The 26,953-nt window shown below is 37.2% G+C and overlaps 2 protein-coding genes across 2 annotated transcripts; both read left to right on the top strand.

The window, feature by feature from the left end:
- The first annotated feature begins 4,921 nt into the window (after positions 1–4,921).
- On the top strand, positions 4,922–14,069 carry ptges (prostaglandin E synthase). The gene is made up of 3 exons (XM_066661200.1): positions 4,922–5,101; positions 5,257–5,339; positions 12,391–14,069. The coding sequence occupies exons 1-3, from the start codon at positions 4,994–4,996 to the stop codon at positions 12,638–12,640; spliced, it is 441 nt and encodes a 146-aa protein (XP_066517297.1). The 5' UTR covers positions 4,922–4,993; the 3' UTR covers positions 12,641–14,069.
- A 3,352-nt stretch (positions 14,070–17,421) lies between these two features.
- On the top strand, positions 17,422–24,449 carry timm22 (translocase of inner mitochondrial membrane 22 homolog (yeast)). The gene is made up of 4 exons (XM_066657429.1): positions 17,422–17,699; positions 18,054–18,250; positions 21,452–21,524; positions 22,430–24,449. The coding sequence occupies exons 1-4, from the start codon at positions 17,471–17,473 to the stop codon at positions 22,504–22,506; spliced, it is 576 nt and encodes a 191-aa protein (XP_066513526.1). The 5' UTR covers positions 17,422–17,470; the 3' UTR covers positions 22,507–24,449.
- Positions 24,450–26,953: the final 2,504 nt, after the last annotated feature.

The following is a 26,953-nucleotide window of genomic DNA, read 5'->3' as shown; positions in this document are numbered from 1 at the left end:
ACCGTTTGGGCCCACGCTGCAGCGTGGAAATTCTCATCGTTCTCATATTTTCAGACAAGGAGAGTTATTATACTTTAGGAATTTCTATATATATATATATATAGGAATTTATTATACTTTAAGTCAAATCAGAGGTAGTTTAGTCAGTTGCAATAAAATATTATCCTCCAAGAAGCTGTTTCACATTAGGAGCACAGGGAAATTGGGATTCGATTATCTGCCCTAAAACCGGGGAAGAATGAGACAAAAAATACTTGTGAGCTATAATAAGTGAGAGAAGTTAATCATTAATGCTTTCTCAGTACTACCAGTTTCATGTGAGCTTTACATAATACACCATCAACAAACACAATAACTTGACAAAACCCCCATTCGCTTGCCCTGTCCTTCATGTTCCTAAAACAAACCTCAGCCATTTCACATTTACTTTATATTTACTCAGCTACTTTGCACTCACTTTATCCACAACCACTGACTAGTCCTTTCAGCTACTTTGTAATATTAACCATATAGCCCAAGGGCAAAATGGTGGTACAACAGGTAGTGTCACGTTCACACAGCTCAAAGTTCCTGAAGTTGTGGGTTCAAACTTGCCGCGGGACGTAAGGGCAGGAGCTACGAGAGGACTGTTCGATAGTTGCTCTCCATTCTCTTCTATACATTTCACGGTGTCTTTGCACCAGTAATAAAGGTATCTCTGAGCCGGTTTCAGATTACGACACAGCCCAGGTTATCTTCTGCAGAGAGTAGACTTTTGAATGTTTTGAATGGTAATTTGATCTACAAGTTTAACAAACTTTTAGAATGCACATTTTACAGATAGTTTACGACTAGAACATATATATTCTTCAGTAATGCTGATAACTAATGTCAAACTCAGCACAGTAACACGCTCTCACTAACTAGTCCATGCTTCTCCATTCTTGGTAAGAGTTTAATTTTTTTTTTGTTGGTGGGGGAGGGGTGAGAAATTCGCGTCTATCACTTTGTCTGTATTCATTGCACTAGAAGCCAATTAGGAAGTGACACCACTGACCACAGGTTTCCCCACTGACAACAGCGGCATCACTGGGTCCAGTTTATATATACTATACATTTTATGTATATAATATATATATATATAATGGTTCAAGCCCTTCTCTAGGTGACTGTCTGTGAGAAGTTTGGCGTGCTTTCCCTGTGTCCACATGGGTTTCCTCCAAGTGCTCCAATTTCCTCCCACAGTCCAAAAACACACATTGGTAGGTGGCTTGGCTACTCAAATGTGTCCATAGGTGTGAGTGTGGGTGGCCCTGCAATGGACTGGCACCCCCTCCAGGGTTATGCTCCCGCTTTGGGCCCAGTGATTCCAGGTAGGATCCAGACCCACTGTAAACGTGAATTAGAGAAGCGGTTACAAAAATGAAGGACTGAATGTAGCTCAATAATATATTCTTAATTGTAATCTACCCCTTCGAGCCCATTCTCTAATCAATGGTAAAAGCAAAAATAACAAATTAACTTTATTTTGCTGATCCTGGAAAAGAAACTTTGATTGAAAAAAATTCCAAAAAGAAAGAGAACATAAATATTTACATTTGGTCTGAGTGTGTACATCTGAACTGGGAAAGTGGAAGAGGTGCCATTTTTGGACTATTTTTCTCACATATTTGTGTATAAAAGACATCCAAGCATAATGCAATAGCAGCTTAACTCCCTGACATTTTCTCTCTCCATTTTATTCAGGCAAGTATTTTCTAGGCATAATAACACATTCCAAGTTTTTTTAGCCTTCCTTTCCACAAAACATTCTTCAGGCCAAACATGCACCAGCATGCTAGCCTGCTACCCCAGTTGTAGTGTAAGTAGAACATTATTGACGACTGACATTTTTAATGGTTTATAGTTAGGTGTCTGTGGTTACAGCTTTACTAGGAGAAATATCAGACGCATCTCTATAGTAATGCTGTATGACATTTAGAGCTGGAAAAAAACCCCAAAAAACTAAATAGGAGTTCATTGAGATGCAACAAACACACATCACAGTCAGAATGCCATTTCCAAAAATGTTGGGACAATATGTAGAGTTTAAAAGAATAAAAATCTGTAGTTTGTTAATTATTTTGAAGCTTTATCTTCATGTTTGCAACACAGAACTAGTTTTTTTTGGTCACATGGTTTCATTTTAATTACACATTATAACTGATGATACAAGCAGTTAGTAATGCAGAGTGAGGCATTAGGTAGTGTCACAGTAACAAAGCTTCAGGGCCCTGGGTTTCTGGATTTAAACAAACATGTGTCACTGTGTCTGAGGAATTTTGTGTGTTTTCCACATGTCGTTGTGAATTTCCTTTAGCCGCTGTGATTTGTGGTTTCCCACAATCCAAAAAGCATGTGCTGTATGGTAAATTGGCTATTCAAAAGTGTCTATAAGAGTCTGTGAATATGATATACCTTGTAATGGACTAGCTTCCTGCTTCTGCATAGCTTCAGGACCAACTCTGATCATGAAAAGAATGAAGAGGTTACAGAAAATGAATGAGGGAAATCATTTTTGCTTTGTTAGCAATTGTTCATAATGTACCATGGAATAAAGCTCTGGGCTGTAGGCAGGCCAATCAGGACACATTATCTATTTACACAATTCTATGCTGTAGTAACTTGTGCAGAAAGAGGAATGGCATTTGCTTGCTGAGTTACACATGACTTTTCCAGGAAATTTGTCTTGGATGCAGCATGTCTCTCTGCCAGTATACACCTCTATATCATCAATACCATCACAAATAGTCACCCATGGCAGATGTTGGCCTTTGCTAATAGCAATCATGCATGGTTCCTTCTGCCTTAGGCTCAAATATCTAGAAAACAAGCTGAAACATGGATTCATCTGACCCCAGTAGGTTTCCGCTGTCTTTCAGACCATCTGATATGAGCTTGACCCCAGAGAACTCAGCAGCATTTGATATATGGTTTATTTAAACATTTTGTCAATATATTTGTTTATTAAATTCAATTTGCAAATAATTTCAGTAAAGTAGTGAGATGACTAGAATACAGTGGCAAATATTTGCCAAACTGGGTACACATGCTCATTGTTTAATGATGTATTTTGTGGGCATAATTTAACATGGGAAGCTATAACTGTTATTCTAATGGTATTGATTTTGAGCCAAACAACTAAAACTTAAGATTTCTTTTCCTAATTGTAAACAAAACGTCATGCAGTCACAATAGGCCATTTCTTCTGCCAGTCTATAAGAGCTGAAGACGAGTATTTATGCAAAACAGCTTGATATCTAAGAAATTTCACTTGGTGTAAAAAAAGGTTTCGAATATACAAAAAGATCTATAACTTAGATCTTCACAGGAACATGTTAGTATGTTAGTACCCCTTATCACATCTTATGTGAGTTAGGGATTATCACATGGTTTGCCTATGTTAACTGGACAAGCTTTTCCTATACAGTTTAGAAATAACATAAATGTAACACGCTGACTTTTTATGTCGCTTTAATATAAAAAGGGAAAAATCAATTATGCTGTTGAACCTTCTGGAGGTATTGCAGGCTTAATTCAGTAAACACTGACAAAGGGCATACCTGAAGACCCTTGAGAAGAACTTGCAATGTTATGGTTGTTGGTAGAGGAAAAGTAGGTTGTTCCCTGTGTGAAGCACAGCATAGCATATTTAACATCTTATTTTGTATTATGACAATGTGTTTTAACTAGAGAATGAGAATGTCTGAGAATAGTGACTAGCCATGTTTCATTTAAAACAAGAGGCAAATGGAGCATAAGCAAACTAATACATAAGCATGTACTAACACAAATTTTATATATATATATATATATATATATATATATATATATATATATATATAGATTCTGACACAAACTGTTACGCACAGGTGACAGTTGTGTAACTTTCATTTAAAATATTTTAGCAGATATAGTAGTATATATGTTTAGCACACTAAAGTTGTTTAGATACTGTAAAAAAAAAAATCCACTGTAGCAGCTGCTTTCTCCATGATCTGGTTTGATATAAATAACTAAAAGCAGGACTCAGTTATGTAAAAGATCGTTTGATACAGTATACAGACAACCATCTTGCATTATATATTATCTACAGGTGCTGGTCATAAAATTAGAATATCATGAAAAAGTTGATTTATTTCAGTAATTCATTAGTTGTCAGTTATAATCATCAAATTAAAGGAAAAATAAAAACTTGAAATATATCAGTCTGTGTGTAATGAATGAGTATAATATAAAAAAGTTTCACTTTTTGAATGGAATTGCTGAAATAAATCAACTTTTTCATGATATTCTAATTTTGTGACCAGTACCTGTACATCTAAAGCTAAATCAGTTACTTTTTTAGGGAAAACGAGACAACCACTTTAAACTTGGGACTGTTCTGGATTATTCTGGGCATCTGCTCCCCATACTCTAAACAATAAAGTCATCTAGGGTGCCCAGACGTCCTCTTTTAGGTGAAACATCTAGCTCCTTAGGTTTAATATCTGCACACCATAGGTCTACCAATGGCTCAACACCTAGCTTCTGTCTCAAAAAAATCAGATAGCTAACTCCTAGCTAAGAGCAACAACTAATTCTCTGTGACTCTGTGCAGCAAATGAGAAATGCTGCTAATGATTATATTGTGTAAAAAGGGACAGCTTTTCTTCATCTTTGAAGTATTCCTATGTTAGGAAATGCCTTATCCCTACATAAATAAGATCAAGGGATCTTGTTCCAGCAGGAAAGTGACGTCACAGTGTCTGCAGGGCTGGAGGCAGGTCCAAGTGGGACGTACAAACTAATACTAACCTATCACCACCCGGAGCCTGTCTCTACCATATCCCTCCCACTTGCTGGTGTCCGCCTACTTTTATTCTCCAGCCTCGCGAAATATGTATTTGTTCTCCTTTGAAAGCACAGTTGAGTTCTGTGGTGAATCAGAGCAGAGCAGTCAGCTCCTTTACTGAGTCAAGAGCAGGACGAAGCCATGCTGGGGAACCCGGTTTTCTCGTGCTTTACGTTCTACGGCACGCTTTTAATCCTCAAGATGTACATCATTGCCATCATCACCGGCCAAGTGAGACTGCGAAAAAAGGTTAGAGTGTGAAAACTGGCTTTTTTTTAATGTTTGCCAGAATATTAAAGTTTACATGCTCGAGCTCCATCTTGCGTTACATTGTGTATTCAGTTGCAAACAGTTGCTATTGCATGCAAAAGGTGTGTTTTACGTAAAATATGCGTTCTTTTCAGAGTTTCGCCAATGTGGAAGACGCGATTCGGCACGGAGGCGAGCAGTTCTGCCGTACAGATCCATACGTAGAGAGGTGCAGACGGTAAGAAAGCTAACATAGCACTGAAAACTTTACATGTTGCGCATAAATATATGACATTGTCATTTTATGATTTGACCAATCTAGAGTTTTATTGGTTTACTTACTGAAAATACTTAATAGGTTGCTGTTAAAAAAAGAAAAGCAAGTCTTACTTAACTTTAATTCACTTTGGCTTTAAGTGCGTTATTTATACAAAACGTAATACCTTTCACAGCCAGTGTTCTGCTCAGTAGTGAGAGGGCTGGTGGGTTACTGTTGAAGCTTGCTGGGAAGTGATACATATGCCCTGGGGGAAAGTTTTTTCTTCACCCGCATTTTTCCCCTTATCTGTTCCATCTCTTACTTTCACTACTATTTTTCTGACTCAGAGTAATGTATGGATGCAGAGAGAAAAAGGGCGTACTGAATTTTGATTCAGGTGTTTTTTAATGCTGAATCTTGCAGTGTTTGTAGACAATATGTTGTTTGAACTGTTACAAGAATTCTAAAGTAGTTGAGCTACATTTACTCAAGAACCTGTTTTCAGGCTACATAATACTAAACTATGTAAATTGAACTTACAACTCAAATTACATATCTTTAAAATAAGTAATGAACTATGTATTAGATTCCATCAACAGGATTTAAGTAAGCACTGTGAGCATTTAACTCTCAGAGCTGCTTCTGCTAAATCAGCTAGCACATATATTAACACAGCGCAGCTCAGTCAAATTTTTTCCACTTCAAATTAAGAAATTATAAAGTATTTGGTCAAGTTTGTTTACATTTGAGGTATACATGCACATCACCTTCACTAAAACATGGTCATAATGGAAAGACTTCGTCGTGTTGAACATGTGTAGCATTTACAGAGCATTTTCACATTAATCAACCTTCGCAGTTTAACATTTTTAACAGCATTAAAAGCAATTTCCACCTTTTTTGGAGGTTGTTTTTTAATTGCTATTATTAGTAGTATTATTTCTTTTTGTTGTTTTCACTATCCACATTTTTTTTAAATAATTATGAAACCACTGGTGACCAAGCAGTGTGTTTACATATTGTTATACTGTTGTGACATGATTTTTTTGAGATTAAGAACGCTGTAGTTGTGCTATCCTGTTTATTTCATCATGACTGCATTAGTGGAGAGTAGTAAGTTGTTTTTAAATCTGTGGTCGCACCCCTCCCATTTAATCTCTCATTACGTTCTAGCCACACAACACAAATTCACATTATGGCACACAATGAAAGTCAGCATGTTGTAATCAGTTTGATCTGATCTGACTAATGTGTCATAAAAAATTGTATCTCATTATTTTTATTTTGAACAATCAAAGGAATTAAAAGGTTAACATTTAAAAGGTTAGCAGAAATATTGCAAGCAATAACTTTTTCAGATTCTGTTATTATTTAGATGTTACAGACTTCAAGAATCAGGCTTGTAACTCACTCAGTCATGTTTAGTAGGCTGAAAAATCTCTGCAGTGGTGCAGTTGCTATTAACACTCAAATGTATTCTAGGCCATTCTTGTGTGTGTAAAAGGGAAATGTATACATGTATGTGTACATGATGGGAGAAAGAAGTCTTAAAACCATATTTATAAAACCAGGTCAGATATCCTGGAAGGAAGGTCTCCATTTAAAGATATTTGTACGATCATTTGCACAGTTGAGCCTTTTGATATGCTACATATATTGTTTAAATTGGATTATAATCTTTTGGCACACTGTTCAGACTTCAAAAGTAGAGAAGAAAACAGGCCTCTTTAAACTAAGCCTAATGCTTCTTTTGACTCAGTTCCAAACTCAGGAAACTCCACCATAGAGTAACAAGCCCATTAAACACATTCTTCCTTCCTACCGAACAGAGGATTTGAGCTGATTGAGAAACATATCATAAAATCCATTTTTCAAAAGCTCCACTCCTTGTCTTCGCTGCATTGTTGCCAAGCTACCATTTGTTGCACCATTTAAAATAGTGTCTGCATTATATGTATGAATGTAATATAATAATAAGTATCATGAAGAAACCAAATTTCAGTTTCTGATATCATCTGTTAGCTTGACAGGGATCTAACTAATATGGCATTCATGAGGTGTGTCATAGAAGACTTGCTGGGACCAGAAAGTGTCTGTTGGTATTAACCATCTTTAGACTTTAAACTTGGTTGTCTGGTTGTGGTGGTGGTAACAACATATCCTTAATTACAACATATTACTAATATACTAATGACACATTGCTTATAGTACTATTACCTTTAAGTAGCTTTAATATTGAACCTGAATTCTGTAATATTTTACTTTAAAATTCAAATCAGTAATATTTGTATGTGTGGAGGGGAAATATAATTAATTGTGTCAGTTGGACCATCCCTGCAAAGCTATATGTATTTATTCTAATATAGAGGGTGATGATAGGTTTTCACTGGAAATGTTTATGTCTAAGTCACAGTTCTTTGCATACATATGTAACAAAGGCAGTTTCTGAAAGAGGATCCGTCATCTTTTGGTTTTAGACCTCCAAGAGCTGTTAGATTCAAGATCAAAGCCAGGTCATCCCAAATTGAACTATGGCCCACTTATTCAGCCAGAGCTATTTCCCTGTGTGCGAATTTACGTGCATGGACTCACTGCTGTTTTTCAATATGAATTCTTGTGTATTTACCTTCTTGTGTTCTTGCTTGATTTCACGTTTCACTGCTGAAGTTACATTCCAGTATTCAAGAACAGTTAAATTACCAGGATGCTGTTCTCCCTTTGCTCAAAATAATGAGGATTCATTTGTTCACTTGCTAAATAGAACAGCCTGTAAATCCCATCATTTATTGTGGCATATCGAATTCTAGCACTAGAGCTTGAGCGCGAGTGGATGAAATATATATTTCTGCAGGCCGGAGACCAGCAAGTGGAAGGGACATACACAGTAAGTAGGTGGATACTAGCAAGTGGGAGGTTATGGTTAGGGATAGGTTTACTGTTAGGTTGTATCTCCCCCTGGGAGCTGTACCTCCCATTTGGAGGTGCCTTCAGCCTGCAGAGATACCCTTCTCATGTGATGAGAGCACATGATATGCTGCGTAAAGTGCATCCCTCACCCCTCTCCTATCAAGAACATAGGTGCAATGGCTCAGCCAAAACCAAAAGCATTATCAAAATTATTTCCTCTGCACCTCTGAGGTTTACATTTGTCTTTTATTCTAGGGAGAATAATTGTGCTTGCCCAATTTTGGGCCACCTAAAGGTCAGTTTCTGGCTATGCCACTTGTTTGTATGTCTCATCAAACAAAAAGCAACATATGCTCACTGCTTTGCTCTTGTCAATACCCTTACACCAAACACTGACAGAAACTGCGAAATACAAATGGAATCCAGATGAAAAGGCTGAAATGCACAGAAGTTAAAGGTCTTTAAAAATACTTTTAACTTAAAGACTTTAATGAAAGTATAGTTTGAATATCACACATATCTACTCTTTAATGTAATCTTAATATTAATGCTATCCATCTTTAACCCTAAAGGTAACTTAAGTTTAGAGCTGTTAAAAATGTGATAAAACTGTCAGTCAAACATAAGCACTGGCAAAATGTGACCAGTTATTTTGTATAATATATAGCATAATCAAGCCCATTGATAATGTATTAGTTTACATTTAATATACTATAAAAGGTAAGATGAAATACCACTTTATTACTCCCATAGGAAATTGCAGAATTTAGATTGCCGTTATCAGATTTCCAGCTCAGATTTCAAACTTGTAATGGCCAACAAGTACAAAGCAATTTCTAGTATTTGTTCAGGCTGCAGCGTGCCAATGCTTAAAAAGGGAAGTAAAACCGGAAGACTCAGCATATATATATGATGCCACTTCAGCAAGTAACTGACACCAGTGTATTTATCATTGATGGCTGCTAAAAAAAAGAAAAAAAATAGCCTCTATCCAAATCTCTTCCTCTAGTATTTTAAATTATACAAAATCTGCAGTGAAGAAGGATAGATGGCCCCATAACAAGTAACCTCATTATTACATTTCTGTTTTGTGGTATTATTCAATGTTTAAGTGGACTTCTGAAGTGAATACATTTAACAATTTAACAAAGGTAACATATATCCAAGATAAGGCACGGTGGCACAGCAGGTAGTGGGGCAGTCACACAACTCCAGGGACCTGCTCTGGGTGACTGTCGGTCAGGAGTTAAGTGTGTTTCCTCCCAAAAGTGTTCATTGATGTGAGGGAATATGAGTATGTGTGTCTATGTGTGTCACCCTCTGAAGGACTGGCGCCCCCTTCAGGGTGTGTTCCTGCCTTGAGTCCAATGATTCCGGGTAGGCTCCGGACCCACCGTGACCCTGAACTGGATAAGCGGTTACAGACAATGTATGATTGAATATATCCAGATATGGCTGTCATCCACACATAGATCTATCGATTTAGTGTTTAAAAAAATATTAATAGAAGCAATGTGTAAAGTGAATAAATAGAAAGTAAATAGAAGCCATTGGTAGAATTTAGGAGGAAATGGTTCATAAAGGAAAGTGCTTGTGGCTTTGCTGAGCAGAGGTAGTTGGCTAATGCAGGATTTAGTGGTATTGACTTACGCTCTGCAAGAAGGGAAAATCCCCAGTGAGACGTCACAGTTATGAGCCAGCATGAATTTTACCACTTCTGAGCGCTTTGGCAACACCATCCAGTGTTATTCCCTGCTTGGAGAAAGTGACGTTCAAATAGTTACACAAGAAAACTTCCTATGCTCCAAGATTGAATATTTAGTCACAGATTGTAAAGATTCAGTGTCTTGGCATGGGGCCAAAGAGTCTGACTCATAACTTCTATCTCAATCCCCTGATCTAAACCAGATGTCAGGACTTTCTTGTGTGTGCATGTATGTCACGAACAATGTCACGAAGACTGTAAATGAAACCAACAGTGTGCAAAATCCAAAAGCAACTCCCAGTCAATACAGCAACTGAGTATAAATCATTGACTTTCAGGAGACCTTTATAAGGTGAGCAAGGGGAAAGACAAACAAACAAAAAAAAGTACAAATGCAGGAATTTTTAAGTTGAAGTAAAAATAACCCAATAACATTAAACACTATATAGTGGGACTTTTAATTTATGCAAGAGCCAGTTGATGAACAAATTGGAATTGTTAGATCAAGAGAAAAAGGATAAGCAACCAATTAACTTTGGATATACAGAAAACAAATCTCTGCAAATTTTAAATGCATATTGTAAAGAACATTAACAAACAAGTCAGATGAAGATAGAAGCTGTTATTAAATAATATTATTAATAATAGTGATGATATCTTTAGTTTATTTCTCCAGCCAGTAATACATAATAAAATTGTAATGTAATAACTGTCAGATAAATGAAGCTAGATGCAATATTACTTCTGGTTCTCTGTGGTATATACTTCACTAAGTCATTTGTATAGTAGCAGGAAATGAAATGTACTCTATATCACTGGAATGAAGTCTATAAGCACCTAGTGTAAACTAAACAGACTTATTTGGGAGTGTTTACAGACTCCTTATCAGTGGCGTAGTGAGAAAACGACCTTTTTATGTGCGCCTGGGGAAACGTGGGTGGGCACAATTGTTGTATTGTGTATAGGGGTGGTTGTGTGCTTTATGCAGCGTCTCCTGCTCATATATCTTGTGTTTCCATCAGATATTCATTTGCCAACTTCCTCAACTGAATGTAGGAATGTCAAAATTGTTGATGTGATTTTTATGTATAAAGAATTACTTTGATACTAAAAGTCTGTTAGCTTTATTTTCATCAAAGACGTGTTGAGAGAAAAATGAAATGTAGTTCCTCCAGGACACAGTGCTAACATTAGTTTTATCTAAAATCAGAGCTGTAAGTTCCCAGCTCTGACCTGCTGCTCTCAGCGCCGCTGCAAAACAAACGTCTGTTGGAGGCCCTGTGACTCCATTGACTACAGTACTAATGATAGACAGCGAACTCTGATTGACCTAGTAAAAGTGAAGACCACATTCTCTGTTTAGGAGTTTGGGAGCTGTGGAGTATCTGGCCCTCCCTTCTTAACAGTCTAAGCTCAAATATATGGAATAAAGTATTGGTTCAAAATGGAACATGGCTTTTAGGGTCCAAAGACATCAGTGTCTTGTTTGTTTCAAACGTTTGTTGCATGTTGTCACTCTTCTGTTATAAACCAGGATTTTAAACTCACTGAAGGCTACCTCTAAACCCCTAAAGCCACGCTGCACTGCTCTGTTGACTTTGTTCACCAATATCACGCTCATGGATGATGACGCGGCAAAAATGAAAAGGGATTTGTCCCAAATCAATTACATAAAGGAAAGAGATAGAGATGGGGATAGAGGTATCTTTCCAGTCCCCCAGGATTTGTCTTCCAATGCGTGCAACAGTAAGTGAGTGGTGGAGCTACGAGAGGGCCATTCAATATTCATTTACTCCCATTCATTTTGGGATGTGTTTGAACCAACAGTTAAACTATTGAAGTAGAGTGGTTTCAGATTACGACACAGTCCAGGTTCTCTTTTAAAGAGAATGGCCTTTCTGTCATTTGATCATCAAGCTTAACAATCTCCTCATAGCTTAAAAATGAACGCTTTCCACAACAATGCTAAAGATAAAAACTAATGTTATGGTTGACCGGTGTATATATTTATATACACAACCAGATCTCTTCTAAAATTTATACAATGGCTCAGCCAAAATAATTTGGTGAATAAAGTTTGCTTCTTAATTTTGTGCTGGAACAATGAAGTTTCTGTTCCTAAGAAAGATATTAAACAATCGCAGAAAGGTTTGGTTTTGTGTTTTCTGGAACTGTATGTCATACTGACTGTAAAAATGAACAAAATTCTACGCGCCTTTAAAGTAGTTGCTCTTGTCTTTAGCCAGGTGATTTACCTTTTGTTTTTGATTATTTGTTACTGACCCTTTTAACGTTTAGGGCACAAGAAGTAAATACATTTTCTGTGGGGGTTTTTTCAACAAAGATATGCATAATTTGGGCTATAAATTATTGTTTTGGAATTATGGTAACATTGTTCTATTTCTGTTTGTTTTTCAGAGCTCATATCAATGACATGGAGAACATCTTTCCCTTCTTGTTCCTGGGGGCCATCTACACTTTGACTGAACCCTCATTGGCAGTGGCACGGGGTCACTTTCTGGTCTTCTTCTTGGGTCGAGTGGTTCACAGTGTGGCTTACCTTTTAGCCTTAAAAGCACCAACACGGTCACTAGCATACATCATCGCTCAAGTGCCCTGTTTCTCCATGCTTGTCCAGATACTTATATCTGTGGCCTCATATGCTTGACGGTTTTCACATCACTGTAAGAAGAATTGATCTTTGGCTACTGCTTGAAAACGATGACCTTGAGGGTCGTGGTGGAATGATGACTGATTAGGAGTGCTTTGGAGGCTTCTAATCAGTAAGACATACTCCTCAATAAGCAAAGTGAATCATTTATTTTTAACATGTGTTTTTTTTTTTTTTTAGTGCTGTCAGAAATAACATGTTAATGTAGCATATTAACGCATGCAGGACATTAACACGTCATTTTTTTTTACATTAATTAAGCAATTCAACAAATTTGGCCACAAATTCCTCCCTTAATTCACTCTTTTTAGAGAGCGTATAAGTGGTTTTACCTAGTGATGTAAACACAGCATCGCTACTGTTGACTTCAGAAGGTATATTTCATATTTATGCTAAAATATGTATTAAATATAACACTCTCTCTTACCCTTCCTCCTTTCTCACTCTTTCTTTTTCACATGTGCACACACAAACACACACACATCTCCTGTTCTGTTTTTGAGCCTTGAGCTGTGATGTAGTGTTAATTATCACTATTAAAACGTGTTTCTGATGCTATCCCTGAAGCTTTTACACAGCAAATTAAGAGATTCTAATTCTAATTCAAAAACATAGACAATTCTCTAGGTTTTCATACATTTTACACTTCCTCCCAAAAATACAAGGAAGTATTAGCATTTTAACATTATTGTTGTGATTACATTATATAATTAACACTACTAATATACTATAAATATAATGTTGCATATTTTATGATAAATTGTATGTATGAAACTGAAGTTTTGAAATTCAAATGAAGGTTATTTAATGTCCTCTCAGCTTTAATGTTTTAGAATATTATTAACACACTCGAAAACCTTCTGAGATCCACCTTCATCAAGTTTGTAGACCTGAAAGAACCTCCACTCAATTTACAAAGCAGTATCCACCATCAAAATATGCCACATATTCAAGGTCATTTTGGCCTGGCCTGCAAAGGCTTCCTAGTTTTGAAACAAACCTTCTGTCTCAGCCTGGCAAAGTCCAGCTCTTTCAGAGGTAATGTAGCGTTAAACAAGCAATGTTACACAAACACAGTGTCTCACTTTGTGGTTTAAAACTCATCGTGAGTGTGCTTAGTATGAACAAAATCAAAAGAAATCTCCAGAATCAAATGAACAATGTTTATCAAACAAGTAAGGTTAACAGTGCTGGTAAGAATTGTCATTTTGGTATTATCTTGGAAAGTTAGATCCAGTAAAGTTCTGTAAATATTCAACACTGCAGCATATTATTGCAATATGAATCTTTCTACTTGGTCAGTATTCTAAAGACTATATTGTGTATTAAATTATTATGGCTGTTTTTATTATTTTACTCCTCTTGGTGTCATATTGTTGCCAGTGTAATCAAAAAGATGCACGTTTTTATAATAAAGGCATTTTCTAAAGAGCTATGTGACAGTGCTCATGAATCCCTTGTTTATTATCTAATTTCCTTGGAATATGGTAATGGCCCACTGGACTAAACCAAGTGCTGAATACCAACATTCAATAGAGTTATGCAAGAACAATCAAAGTAGGAGAGATGGAAGATAGGATGGAGATGACCCACCATGGCACATACACCTCAGAATCAGAATCAAGCTTTATTGGCCACATATGTTCACATATACAAAGAATTTGGTTTAGGTTACAGTATCTCACAGTGCACATAGATTGACAAAATTTCACAGCAGTACAAAAATAGTACTAAAAATACTATCACATACATGCATTCAGTCATATCTGTAAACTTTACATTGTGCATGTTTTATATTCAAGTGCTGGGTGCAGCATTTATGTGCAATAGTGACAAAGTGACAAGGGCAGGCGAGAGAAGATCCTGAAGTTGCACTAGATGGAGAGTTTAAGTACAGAGGATGGAGTGTATAGTTTGTGTTATACACCAAGAATTTTAAAGTGCAGAGGAAAGAAGAGACCAGAAGATATAGTGTTTTGTGTAATAGTAATGTCAGCTGTTCAGGAGTATGATGGCATGTGGGAAGAAGCTTCTCTGTAGCCTGGTTGTCCTTATCCTAATTTTGCTAAAGTGCCAGCCTGAGGAAAAGTGCTGGAACAGGTGGTGCCCAGTGTGTGAGGGACTGGAGATGATTTGCCAGCAGTTTTGGCAGCTTAACACTAGTGGTCTTCTCCGCAGACCTGATGGTGCGTTGCAGTCTATGAATGTCCTGTTTGGTGGATGAGCTGCTCCATACTGTGATGGATGTGATGACAGACTCTACAATGGCTGTATAAAACTGCACTATTAGCTCCTGGGGCAGGTTGAACTTCCTCAGCTGACTCTGGAAGTACAACCTCTGCTGAGCTCACTTGATGATGGAGCTGATGCTGTTGTCCCACTTCAGGTCCCTGGTGATCATTGTGCCCAGGAATTTACGGGACTCCACAGTCATCACGGTTCTGTCAAGGATGATGAGGGTTGGCATGGCTGAGCGGCTTCTCCTGAAGTCCACTCTCATCTTCATTATTTCAGCTCAAGATGGTTGTGGCTGCTCCAGTGGACAACTGATCAACCAACCATCTGTAAGCAGACACATCACTGTCATGAATGAGGCCGATTATAGCGGTGTCTTCTGTGAACTTCAAAATTTTGACAGAGGGGTCAGTGGAGGTACAGGCATTGGTGTACAGGGAGAAGAGCAGTGGGCAGAGTATACAACACTGTGGAGCACCTGTACTGGTGAAAGCCAGCCATTACGTTGCCCTGTTAAAGGGAAATCCAACATATTTTTCAGAACGTCCTTGTTTTCTCCTGATCACAAGCACAGTTAGCCAACACAGGCTTTTGTAAGCTGGCAAAGATGATCTGGACAATTCAAATGTTTTCCAAGCTTACTGAGATGCCCGGTGCCATTGTATCAGCAGAATTTCTAAAAAAAATGTACATGAGCAAAATGTACCAAAGTTGAGGTAATACACTGAGGAAGTGAGTAATAGAGAAAGGGGTGGTGGGGGGGAGTGAGTAGTATGAGGGATAGAATGAGACTATGATTAAGCAAGGGATAGAGGGAGTGTTGAGGGAGAAAAAGAAGAAGTGAGTGAGGGAGAGAGGAAGAGAAGGTGGCAGTGCGTGAGAAATGAAAAGGAGAGAATGAGATGAAAGGGGAAGGAGGGAGAAAGGGAATAAATGAAAGGAACACCAAAGGGAGGGAAGGAGGGACAAGCAGTTAGGAATTATGACTGAGAGGGAGAGAAGGAGGAAGTGAGGAAATTAGGTATTAAGAAAGGGAGTAAGGGGTTGGATAGTGGGGAAAAAGGAGGAGTGTGATGGAAGGAATAAGCCAGAGTGAAGGGTAATGGTAGAGACTAAGGAGGAAACAATGGATGAAAGGAGTGCATAAGAGAGTGAGGGATTGGGAGGGAGGGAAAGTGCAATAGAAAGAGTAAGAGAAAGGTCATGAAATTAAAATAGTTTGAAGGTGAATGCTACAACAAACCTTTTTTGTTGTACAGCCATTTTGTACAGCTAGTGCCAACCCTGCTTGGGTGAGGATTACTAGGACTTACCCTGGAACTGCACACATGTATATACAAATAGATACAAATATATCTTCCCTAAAGTACTGCAATCTTGCACACAACACGCTCATATTTGTTTCTTTAGTAAAAAAAAAAGTAATTGAGTGCAGCACTTATGCTATACAGCTGGGAATAACAGATAAATTTATCTTACAACAATCAGAAGTACAGATATCCACCACAATTTTGCATCAGTGTGGTTAAAGAGGAGAAAAACACTGATAAAATCTGTTAGCTACATTAGCATTTTCGTGATAGGATCAAATGGAAAATTTTGCACGTCTCAAATGCATTCTCTGCACTTCTGACCGGATTTGTTATTCATACACAGGTTATATACAAGCTTCTGAAACGGCATTATTAAAGTTTTTGAGTGTTTGAGTAATGAATAGGGAATGTAGCAAACACATAAAACGTGGTTATTGCTGCATGCCTACAATGCTACTGCTGAATTTTAGGAAGGTTAAAAATATGTGAGAATTACGGGAAAATATGGGAGACAGGAGGCCAGTGGTAGAGAAAAATAAAATAGAGAATCCACGGGAACTTTGAAATGTGTCTGTACACGTTGCTAAGATTTTTAATTCACAATCACTTAATTAAGATTTCTAAAGAGAATGTTGACTGTGGAAATTTTGTTATATAAGGCGCTGGATAAGACTCAACTCTCTGCTAAGTAAAATCGTGCCCTCTGCTGGTCGAAAGTGGAATTACTGTTAAGCCTGAAGGACAAGGACAGTGATGGAAGTCACCCACAATAGTCCGTGGTCATCGTCACAATATTTTTTAAATTATTATTTCCACCACTTTGTCAAATAAATATATGTTGTGTAATAAAATGCAGAGACAAAAAAACACATTTAAACGATCTAGTGTCGACTTTATATTGTCTCGTTTAACACTGAATATAAACATACGGAAAGCTTGGTAATGGGAATAATCCTCTATAATTATTTCATTCCAATACAGACATTTAAAACACAACACTATCGTTGCGGTTAGTGATATATCTACAGAAGGTCAAACCATAGACAGTACCCGTCAAAATTGTCGAATCTGAGGCGGTCAAATGTAACGTATTTATGCGCCAAAACGTGTAAAAATATGCAAATTTATAAATTGTATATGTTGCAACTCCTCAAGTTAAGACTTCTGTTTTTACTGGTTAACCGGCCAAAAAAACGACTTTCGAATAATAAATACGGCTCATGGGTTTAGTCGAATCTGTGGTTACATTCTGCAGCTACGTTTACCTGGTGACTGTTGTATGATGGCGGCCCCCGCAGGAGACACCGCTCCGCGAGGAGAACAGCAGAATGAACACTTACAGTACAGCCTTTTATTGGAGCACCTCATCGGGAGCAAGAGGCAGGTTAAAGAACTCAACTCTAGCGTGATGGGGGGCTTACCGAGCCCCCATAAAACAGAGGAGCAGAAGATGATTGAGCGCGCAATGGAGAGCTGCGCCTTTAAAGCAGCCCTGGCCTGTGTAGGAGGTACGTACTTTACTCAGATACTCTCAACTACGTTGTGTTAAATGAACTACACTGTCCTCAAACACTCTCAGATAACTGAATAAAGATATTAACTTCACTGTACTAAAATACTCTTAACTACTTTGCTCTCAGTAACCACTGTTTAGACACTCAGATACACCAGTCATACTCTCAGCTGCAGAGCATGCTTTCAGTTCAGTTTTAATTTAATTATATTCACATAGCAGTATTTACTAGTCTATACTACTCTTAACTTTCGACTACACTGTAATCAAGATATTCTGTCTAACTATAATTTATGCTCATCTGCACTGTACTCGGATTTTGAGTGTGTTGTTTTTTTTTTGTTGCTAGGTTTTGTGTTGGGAGGTGCTTTTGGAGTGTTCACAGCAGGAATTGACAGCAATGTTGGGTTTGATCCCAAAGATCCACTCAAAACACCAACAGCAAGAGAAGTTTTAAGAGATATGGGACAGAGAGGAATGTCCTACGCTAAAAATTTTGCTATTGTCGGTGCCATGTTCTCATGTACAGAGTGCATCATAGAATCTGTAAGTTTCACGCATTATTTATTTTTCCTTCGCAGTTTCACTTTGTGGAGTCTCATGGGATGTTCATGACATTAATTTATATATATATATATATAAAGTTTTAGGCACCAGAGAAAATGAGATTTGAAAGGCTATTTATTTGAGCAGTAGGAGTTTGTTTGTTGCTAAAAATCAAACAAAAAATTAATAAACAACCCCCAAAAAATCATTATATTAGAATAAAGACAACATTACTACTATAAGTAGTTATATTGTGCATGTGTTGGTTTATCTTTTTCCAAACCTTTACTCCAAAGAATCCAGTATTATTTGAGGTTATCCCCAATACTTAGTTTTACCTACGTTATAACACGGATCACTGCCTTATGATCACCAACCTCGTATCTACACCCACTGTCCAATTTATCCTCTCCACTGACCATACAGCAGCACTATTTAGGAGGACTCTGAAGAGGAAAATAGCTGTAGTTGCAGTAAAAACTATTCAAGCTCCATTACAATTTGCTGTCCCTGTTTCAAAAGTTTGGATGCTGTATAAAATGTAAATGAAAGAGAATACACTGAAGAAATGTCAGTGTTTTCAGAACTGGGGCAAAATCAATTTAAATGTTTTCAGAAATATGTATGTTTGTAATTTGATGCCAGTGACACATTCCATAACAGCTGCAAAGTGGCAACACAAGGTTATTATAATCATGCAATTCTAGATGAAAAAATAATTACGTTAATCTGCAACAGGTCAGTGACATGGCTGGGTGTTAAATGAGCATCTCAGTGAGGCTTAGTCTTTCAGAAATGAAGATAGGGAGGGGTTCATCATTCTGTGAAAGATTGCTGTGGGCAAATTTTATAACAGTTTTAGAATTACATTTCTAAACTTAAAATAGTAAACTTGGATGGTTTATAATGTACAGTACATAATATTATTAAAAGCTTAGGAGAATCCCCAGAACTCTCTACTTGCAAGGCACAAGACCAGTATTGGCTGGTTGTTGTCTTTTGCACCCTCAGGTGGAACTATGTTAAAGCAGACATGTTTCTGTACTGGTAATGACTGCATAGGCTCGGTAATATCTCTGGCAACCATTGTCTTTGAACGGTTTATTGTTACATCCACAGGTTAAGATTATATCACACATATATAAAATGGGGGCGGCACGGTGGTGCAGCAGGTAGTGTCGCAGTCACACAGCTCCAGGGGCCTGGAGGTTGTGGGTTCGATTCCCGCTCCGGGTGACTGTCTGTGAGGAGTTGGTGTGTTCTCCCCATGTCCGCGTGGGTTTCCTCCGGGTGCTCCGGTTTCCTCCCACAGTCCAAAAACACACGTTGGTAGGTGGATTGGCGACTCAAAATTGTCCGTAGGTATGAGTGAACGTGTGTGTGTCTGTGTTGCCCTGTGAAGGACTGGCGCCCCCTCCAGGGTGTATTCCCACCTTGCGCCCAATGATTCCAGGTAGGCTCTGGACCTGCCGCAACCCTGAACTGGATAATCTGTTACAGATAATGAATGAATGAATATGTAAAATGGATTCAGAAATGCCTTTGAAATTCTAAAATATTAGTCCCTCATATACACTCATGTTGCATGTGTTACACAACTATGTTAGTTGGAAATGGTGTTTGTAGGTTTATTAGCAATTTCTTTTTAACATTCGGCTGTTTGCACTAATCCAAAAAAACAACAATTTAAATATCTAAGCACAGTTAATGTAACAAGACATTTTCTACAAATTTAACACAAAATTCCACTTTAAATTACTACTGCAGTAGAGCACACATTTGCTCTTATGACCTGCTGCAGACATGATACATAACCAGACACCTTCTTCTAGCAGAGTCCCTGAGGAACCTTAGCCCATTCCTCATGAGCATTTCATTAATATTCTTAGGTTTGTGTGCTGCAACAGCCTTCTTCAATGCCACCAAATATTTTTTTATGGGGTTCAAGTCAGCTGACTGTGACAGCCATTCCTGAATCTTCCAGGAGTACTGCTACCAAGCCTTGGTGAACTTTGAGGTATGCTTGGGATCATTGTCCTGTTTGAAGGATTAATGACATTCAACTCACAGAAGGCATGAAGTTTTCTGCTGGGATTTCTTGATGTTGGATTGAATTCATTTTGCCGTTCGCATGATGCTTCATTCTTCATTGTCCAGACAAACTGCACATCCATAGGCCTGAAACGTACTGTTTTTAATGCTTCATAGAACAGATTCCAAAAACCTGTAGCTTATAGTTTCATCAACTCATTTAGATCTTAAAGGCAGCAGCACCTCTCAAAATTAGGACAGAGGCAACAAAAGGCTTAGTTGCAACATGCTTCTCCAGCTCTTTTTTATTTCTAAGTCACACGACTTGGTATAAAAAGAGCATTTTAGAGAGGCAGGGTCTCTCAGAAGCCATATATCACCACTTACACGGGATAAAATCATAATGATTGATTCCGAGTATCCCTGTGGACAAGGTTGATGGTCAGTATTAGATGCTTGTGATTTTGGGCCCTCACACAGCAATGCATTAAAACCAGGTATACTAGGATTCTGTAGAAGAGTCTGCAGTCCAGACCTTTCCCCAATACAAAACATTTAGCACATCATGAAATGAAAGATCTGGCAATGAAAACCCAGGAGTGTTGAGCTGTTAGAATCCTACATCAGACAAGAGTGGAGCAACATTCCTCTCCCAAAACTCCAGCAATTGTTATTTTCACATCCCAGAAGTTTACAGACATTTGTTAAAAGATGAGGGAATGCTACGCAAGGGTAGACATCCATGACCCACCTTTTTTGAGATGCATTGCTGCCATTGAGTTGCAGTCAAAAAAGCCCCATCCAGTCCATGTGATTGATTTATTTGATCTCAAACACACCTGATGCAACTAATGAATGCTTTGTTACCACACGTGATTCAGAAATGTGTGCTCTTATGAGCTGTTCTGTTAAAAGTGGCATTTGGAGTTGAATTTGGAGAAACCACTTGTTATATTAGTTGAGTTGGACACTTCAATTTGTTTGTTTGATTAGTTTATTGCAAACAGCTGAAAGTTTGGAAATTTTGTTAATAAACCTAATTTGCATTGGGGGTTGAATAATTTTTATTATTAACCAATTTTTTAACTTCTTGATGTATTTGTTTGATTAATTAATTCCCCTGATGCATATAAGGTGGATTTATAGAAATGTGATGTATTTCTCTTTCAGCACCGTGGTAAATCTGACTGGAAAAATGCAGTGTACAGTGGCTGTGTCACAGGAGGTTTAATTGGATTCAGAGGTATGACTCATCTTAAATTTATTCTATTAGAGTGACCCTAATTAGTTTGTAAGTCCATTGGAACATATTATATTACAGGTTTAAAGAAATTTTTTACCAGGTTGCAAAAAAAGATCAGAATTTTGGATTCAAAAACAGTACTGCTCAGTTTGTTTGACAAATGTCTGGACATCGTCTAAAAATGAGAATATTTGACAGACCAGTATTTCCAAACTGTTATGCCACTCGTAATGAAATGTTTCACCACAGGGAGCCCAATGGGCACTCCACAAATAGGTTAAATCAGTAGATTGGACCCTACTGTGTCCATGACATCCTAAAGCATAAAGATACTTTGTGTCAAAGGCTTGAAGCATTTTAATTTGGTTTTCATTAAGTTTTGATACTATAGTCTATACAGAAGCATTATTTTTGAGTACTCTCACGTCAAGGCCCAGCATAGATTTCCCAGATATATCGTGCAATTGAGCTTAAAGATATTAAGTATAATGTTAAAAATATTAACAGATTATACTATTATAAATATAATTCCATTGTGTTCAACTGACATTCTTTAATTTTACATTTTAATATCCATTATTAGAACCTCCATGTTTAAGAAGAGACAGCTTGATTAATTGAGATTAATTAAAGCAAACTGTGCCATTAATGACTTAATTTATTTTAATCAACAGCCCTACTTGGTTATCGTTAAAAATAATTTTTACATTAAAACAAAAAGTTTAATTTCATAATATTTCTAGTATATTATCTTTGACCTGGTTCCAGCCAAAATACACATACAAGTCTAATAAATATTTTCTATTAACAAAAATTTAGCAAGGTTATGAATATATTGGATAATTTGGTAATCGATGTCTTTGCTTTACTCAGTCACCGATATCTGCCTATTGTTCTCTGTCTAGCTGGTCTTAAGGCTGGAGTTCTTGGATGTGGAGGTTTTGCTGCTTTCTCTGCTGCCATTGAGTACTACCTACGATGAGTGTATGCTTCAAGACCTAAGTCGGTTTGGACCTCAGCCTGTCAGGACACACAGGAGCTCACCCAGTCGACAGTGGTGACTGAAAATAAGGCAGGCTTTACTGGCTTGTGATTTTTCTCATGGAAAACTAACTTTCAAATGCATTTTCCTGAGTGGACCTGGGGTCGACAAGTGTTTTTGTTTTGGAAGTGTTGGTACAGGCTGATCCTTGCTAAAGTAAACTGAATGCACAAACCATCTAACAGCTCACACCCTTTTTGCAAGGAATCAAAGGGAGTACAAGATGAAGTTTAACACCATTATGAAGAAAAAAAGAACAAAAGCTATATCATGAAAGTGAGAAATGGCATTCATAATGTGTCAGTGAATACTTACTCTGAGTTCTGATCATTAGGAGCCAGAAACAACCCTGAATTGTTGTTGTACACAACCAATTGACCCATAAAATATATTTAAGAATTTTTAGGTTGGCTGGTGATGTAAATGCTGATCAGTAAAAGAGAAACCATAATTTATTTGTGATTCTTCCAGCAGTAGAAAAGTAATAGCAATAAAGGATATACAAATGACTACTGTTTTTAAACATAATTTCCTTTGAATGATTTGGATAAAGGTATGGATAAGCTTCTACGTTTCTGGTTTTATACCCTTCTAGCCCAAGAGTTTCATTGAGTTTGGTAACATTAGGCTCAGGTATTGTTGCTTCAGAGCTTCCTGTTCTGTCTGTGGTGCTTTTGCTAGAAGTTGCAACTGAAATCTATGTGCGCACAGTGGAATGTCTAATAGTGCACCGTTAAGAAGCTGAAAGCACCAATTTGAAGCAATGTTACTGGAAGAGATTGGTGATGCCAAAACTATATGTTAATGAATGTCACAAAAGGTCACAGCTGTGGAGGACATTCCCAATGAAGGGAAATGGTATGAATACTTTCTGGGCTTTGGCAAGAGAAATTTTGTTCGCTAAGATGTTTGCCATCCTTGTTTATTATGTCTGAAAATGAGCAAGAATGCTATTGTGGCTAACAGATAAGGGAAGATATGGTCATGGCCGTCATTTGTTGGTTTGAGAGGTTTGTAGTTTTGTGAATTGTTAAGGCAGCATTCAGATAATAGTATTATTAGTTTAAATGAATTAATAAATATCATTGACCAACCAAAACATCCCACCCTCAAGTGCCTGCTGCTAAATGATTTTGCCCCAAGGCATATTTAAACAAAACTTTCAACATTTTGACACTTGACAGATCATCTGATGAATTCCTAATCTTTAAACTCAAAAACCTTGCTCTAGAGACTACTATGTCACCAATGTTAAATTAAATTGAGCATATTTACAGCAGATACAGACGAGAAACATTTTAGTTTGGCCAGAGTGTCTCTCTAACTTTGGAAATGAATTACATTGTCTTAAGCACACATAATCAAGCAAAAATCACACTCATTCAAAGTTTCAACAAATAAGATTTTACTTCTCTGAAAAGGGTTTCTGAATTCACAATATTCAAAAAATATATTTGTCTCCATTAGCTGTAGATTATTTTTGTGCAGTAGTTCATTCTCTTTCAAACTCATTAAATGTCAAACACTATAAACAAAACTTTAATACAGATCAGCCACCCCATTAAGATAACCCTGTTGATTCTACATTCACTGTTCATTTTCTCTGCTCCAATCATCATAAAGGTACAGTATTTTGTTGCTCTGGATATACTGCAAGCCCCTTTTCACCCTCTTTTTCAATGGTCCCTACCCCCCACAGAGCAGGTATTATTTGGGTGTGATGGATCATTATTCACAATGCAGAAGTGGCATTGATGTGGTAGTGGCTTCTCACTATGTTTTGCTTTGGTATCAGACACAGTGGATCGGACACAGCAGTGATTCTGTGGATTTTTCGCACCATCCATCAGCCAAAAATATTTGGCCAACTGCATCCCGTGAGAGTTGTGCACCTACATGTGAAGCAGATTAAATTCACAATGAATTTAGAAAAAAAAGGTAGCTTTAATGTTATTGCTGATCAGTGTACATCAAATTTGATATAGAAATATATTTGAAAAATAAGGATGTTATCAAAAATGAGGCATGGACTGTAATAAATGTGAAAAATCTATATGTAAAATTTGCAACCAAATATGAAGTAACTCAAAGGATTCAAACACTCCAAGAAATGGAAGAATGCCACCATGCTCCAGTTGTGTTGCAATGCTCCAAACAATTTCCTTCCTCCCATACTTGCTTCTGAGCTTTGTATTGTGGTCTCAAAAGAGCTGAATGTGAAGATCAAGGAGCAGGGGAATGTGTTTGAAGAAGTGCTGAATAATGTGATCGTCTTCCTCTTGCATAGTAAGAAGCTGCTACACTAGTTCAAGTAACGACAGGGCCGTGAAAACTTTCAGTCACGGCAAACAGGCTGCATAGCTACAGTAATCATGCACTAATAATTTCGGGTCCTGCTACAGCAAACAAGTTCAGAGAACTGGGAGGTATGTGGGATGCTAAGTTGATATTTGTTAACATGAAAGACGGACAGTGATATCCTTTTTGTTTTAGCCATTCCTTAAAGAAAAGGTTCAACAATTTTTCACAAAACATTCACCATGTGAACCAAGTTTATTTTGCCGTTGGAAATGTAATGCTTTATAACCTGCAACGTTAACAGTCAAAGTCAAGTTAAAGCTCCAGAGATGTTTTCATATCCAGATATTTTCCATGTCAGATGAATTCTCACAGCTGGAAATGCTCCACATAATTTCAGAAACATATCAGCGTTATTCACATATGGGGGTTACGCAGACAATACCTGGACTTTGTCTGGGCACTGGCATGTATGACTGTTACGGACATTTGCATTCAAATATACAGCTTCTCAAGGCAATGTCCGGGAATGTTCTGGGTTACCGTGCATGTGTGAAATGGCCTTAGGAAAGTTATTGCACTCACCCATTTGTTAATCTCGGGGCAAGAAAGGCGAGAAATCAGAAATGTTGAAAAATTCATGAACTTTCCCTTTAAGTGTGAACACTACCTGACCAGCTGCTTTGCACAAGGCACTAGATTTTAAATTTGTTACAAGTCCAGATTCTTCCAACTGGATAAATCAGCTGTTCAAAAGTGAAACATTGGTCAGACAATGTAAGTGATTATGTTTTGAAATTTTTCTTCAATTTTCAGCCAATTTAGATTTTCAATTTGAATCTAAAGAGCTGCTGCTGCATTTGGACCGAAACCGCTAATGGTAGCTTTACACGACAAAATCATTCTTAACTTGTTTCTTGTATATGTAATGTACAAATGTATAAAGTTTAATGCCAAGAAATTTCAGACTATTTCTATTCCATTGAACATACAATTTCATACAATGTAAAAGCCAAATGGTATTTTCAAATAATGGCATGAAATTATAATTTGCCCCGTCTATATATAAGCTGCTGTATCTATGGTGAAAACTGGGGGAAATTCTATCTTCATGGTTGTCAGCATATGTAATCAGTGTAGAACTTCACTTAGATCAATGTGTATACAGCACTTAAATCACTGATAACGAATCAGCTTAACCTGAATGAAAGCTCCAGAGTACCATTAAATGCACAAGAATTCAATGGAACCACAAATATTCTTAGTCTTAATCTCTGTACTTTTCATTCTCAGTCTTGACCAGCAATCGATTAGCCAAGAATTGTTTAATATCATTTAGCTTTGCACTGAAACCATGAGGCTAATGTAGCTTACCAAGAATATTTCACAAGCTGTGTACTGTATTGCTGTATGGCTGAATCATCAAACAGATTTTCCTTTTTTTTTTTTAATGTATTTTTATAGAGGGTTTTAATTTTTTTTTACATGATTTGAAAAAGCTAGCTGCACTTAACTCTTGCTCATAATTTCATAAACATCAGACTAACACAAATAAACCAAAACCTGATCCATCAACATCCTTTCAAAGTTAATGTAGTTACTATTTTAGAGAGACAAAAATGTTATTTCTGTTGTATAGAGAAATAGACCAAAGTACATAGTGCGCAAAAAAAAAAAAAAAAAGACACCTCACTCAAAAAATACAACTGCTTGCACAAGATCGCAACCTTCAATAAAAAAAAAATAGCAAATTGGCCACAACTGGGAAAAGCCCTGCGTAGTTGTGGAGATATATGCATATGTAGTAATTGTAACTATTTAAAAGCACATTGTGTGCATTACATGAAAGCATGCTTTTATTAGATTCGTGGTTGGGGTGTTTTGGTCGGATCAAATCACTGAAATGCTAATATGTTGGACACGATTATTCAATTAATTGAGAAATCTCTAAAAATCACTAATGAAGGACAAGTATCTTTTATACAGTTACTCTTTCTCTTAAGGTCTCATGACTGAACTCTATACTCCACCACCGGACACTGAGCCTTTAAGGAGTCTCTAGCCTGCTAAATAATAATAATAATAATAA

Source organism: Hoplias malabaricus, chromosome 2 (assembly GCF_029633855.1).
Source record: "Hoplias malabaricus isolate fHopMal1 chromosome 2, fHopMal1.hap1, whole genome shotgun sequence".
Classification (NCBI taxonomy): domain Eukaryota; kingdom Metazoa; phylum Chordata; class Actinopteri; order Characiformes; family Erythrinidae; genus Hoplias; species Hoplias malabaricus.
Note: the sequence above shows the minus strand (reverse complement) of the source record. Positions and strands in the feature narration are given on the sequence as shown.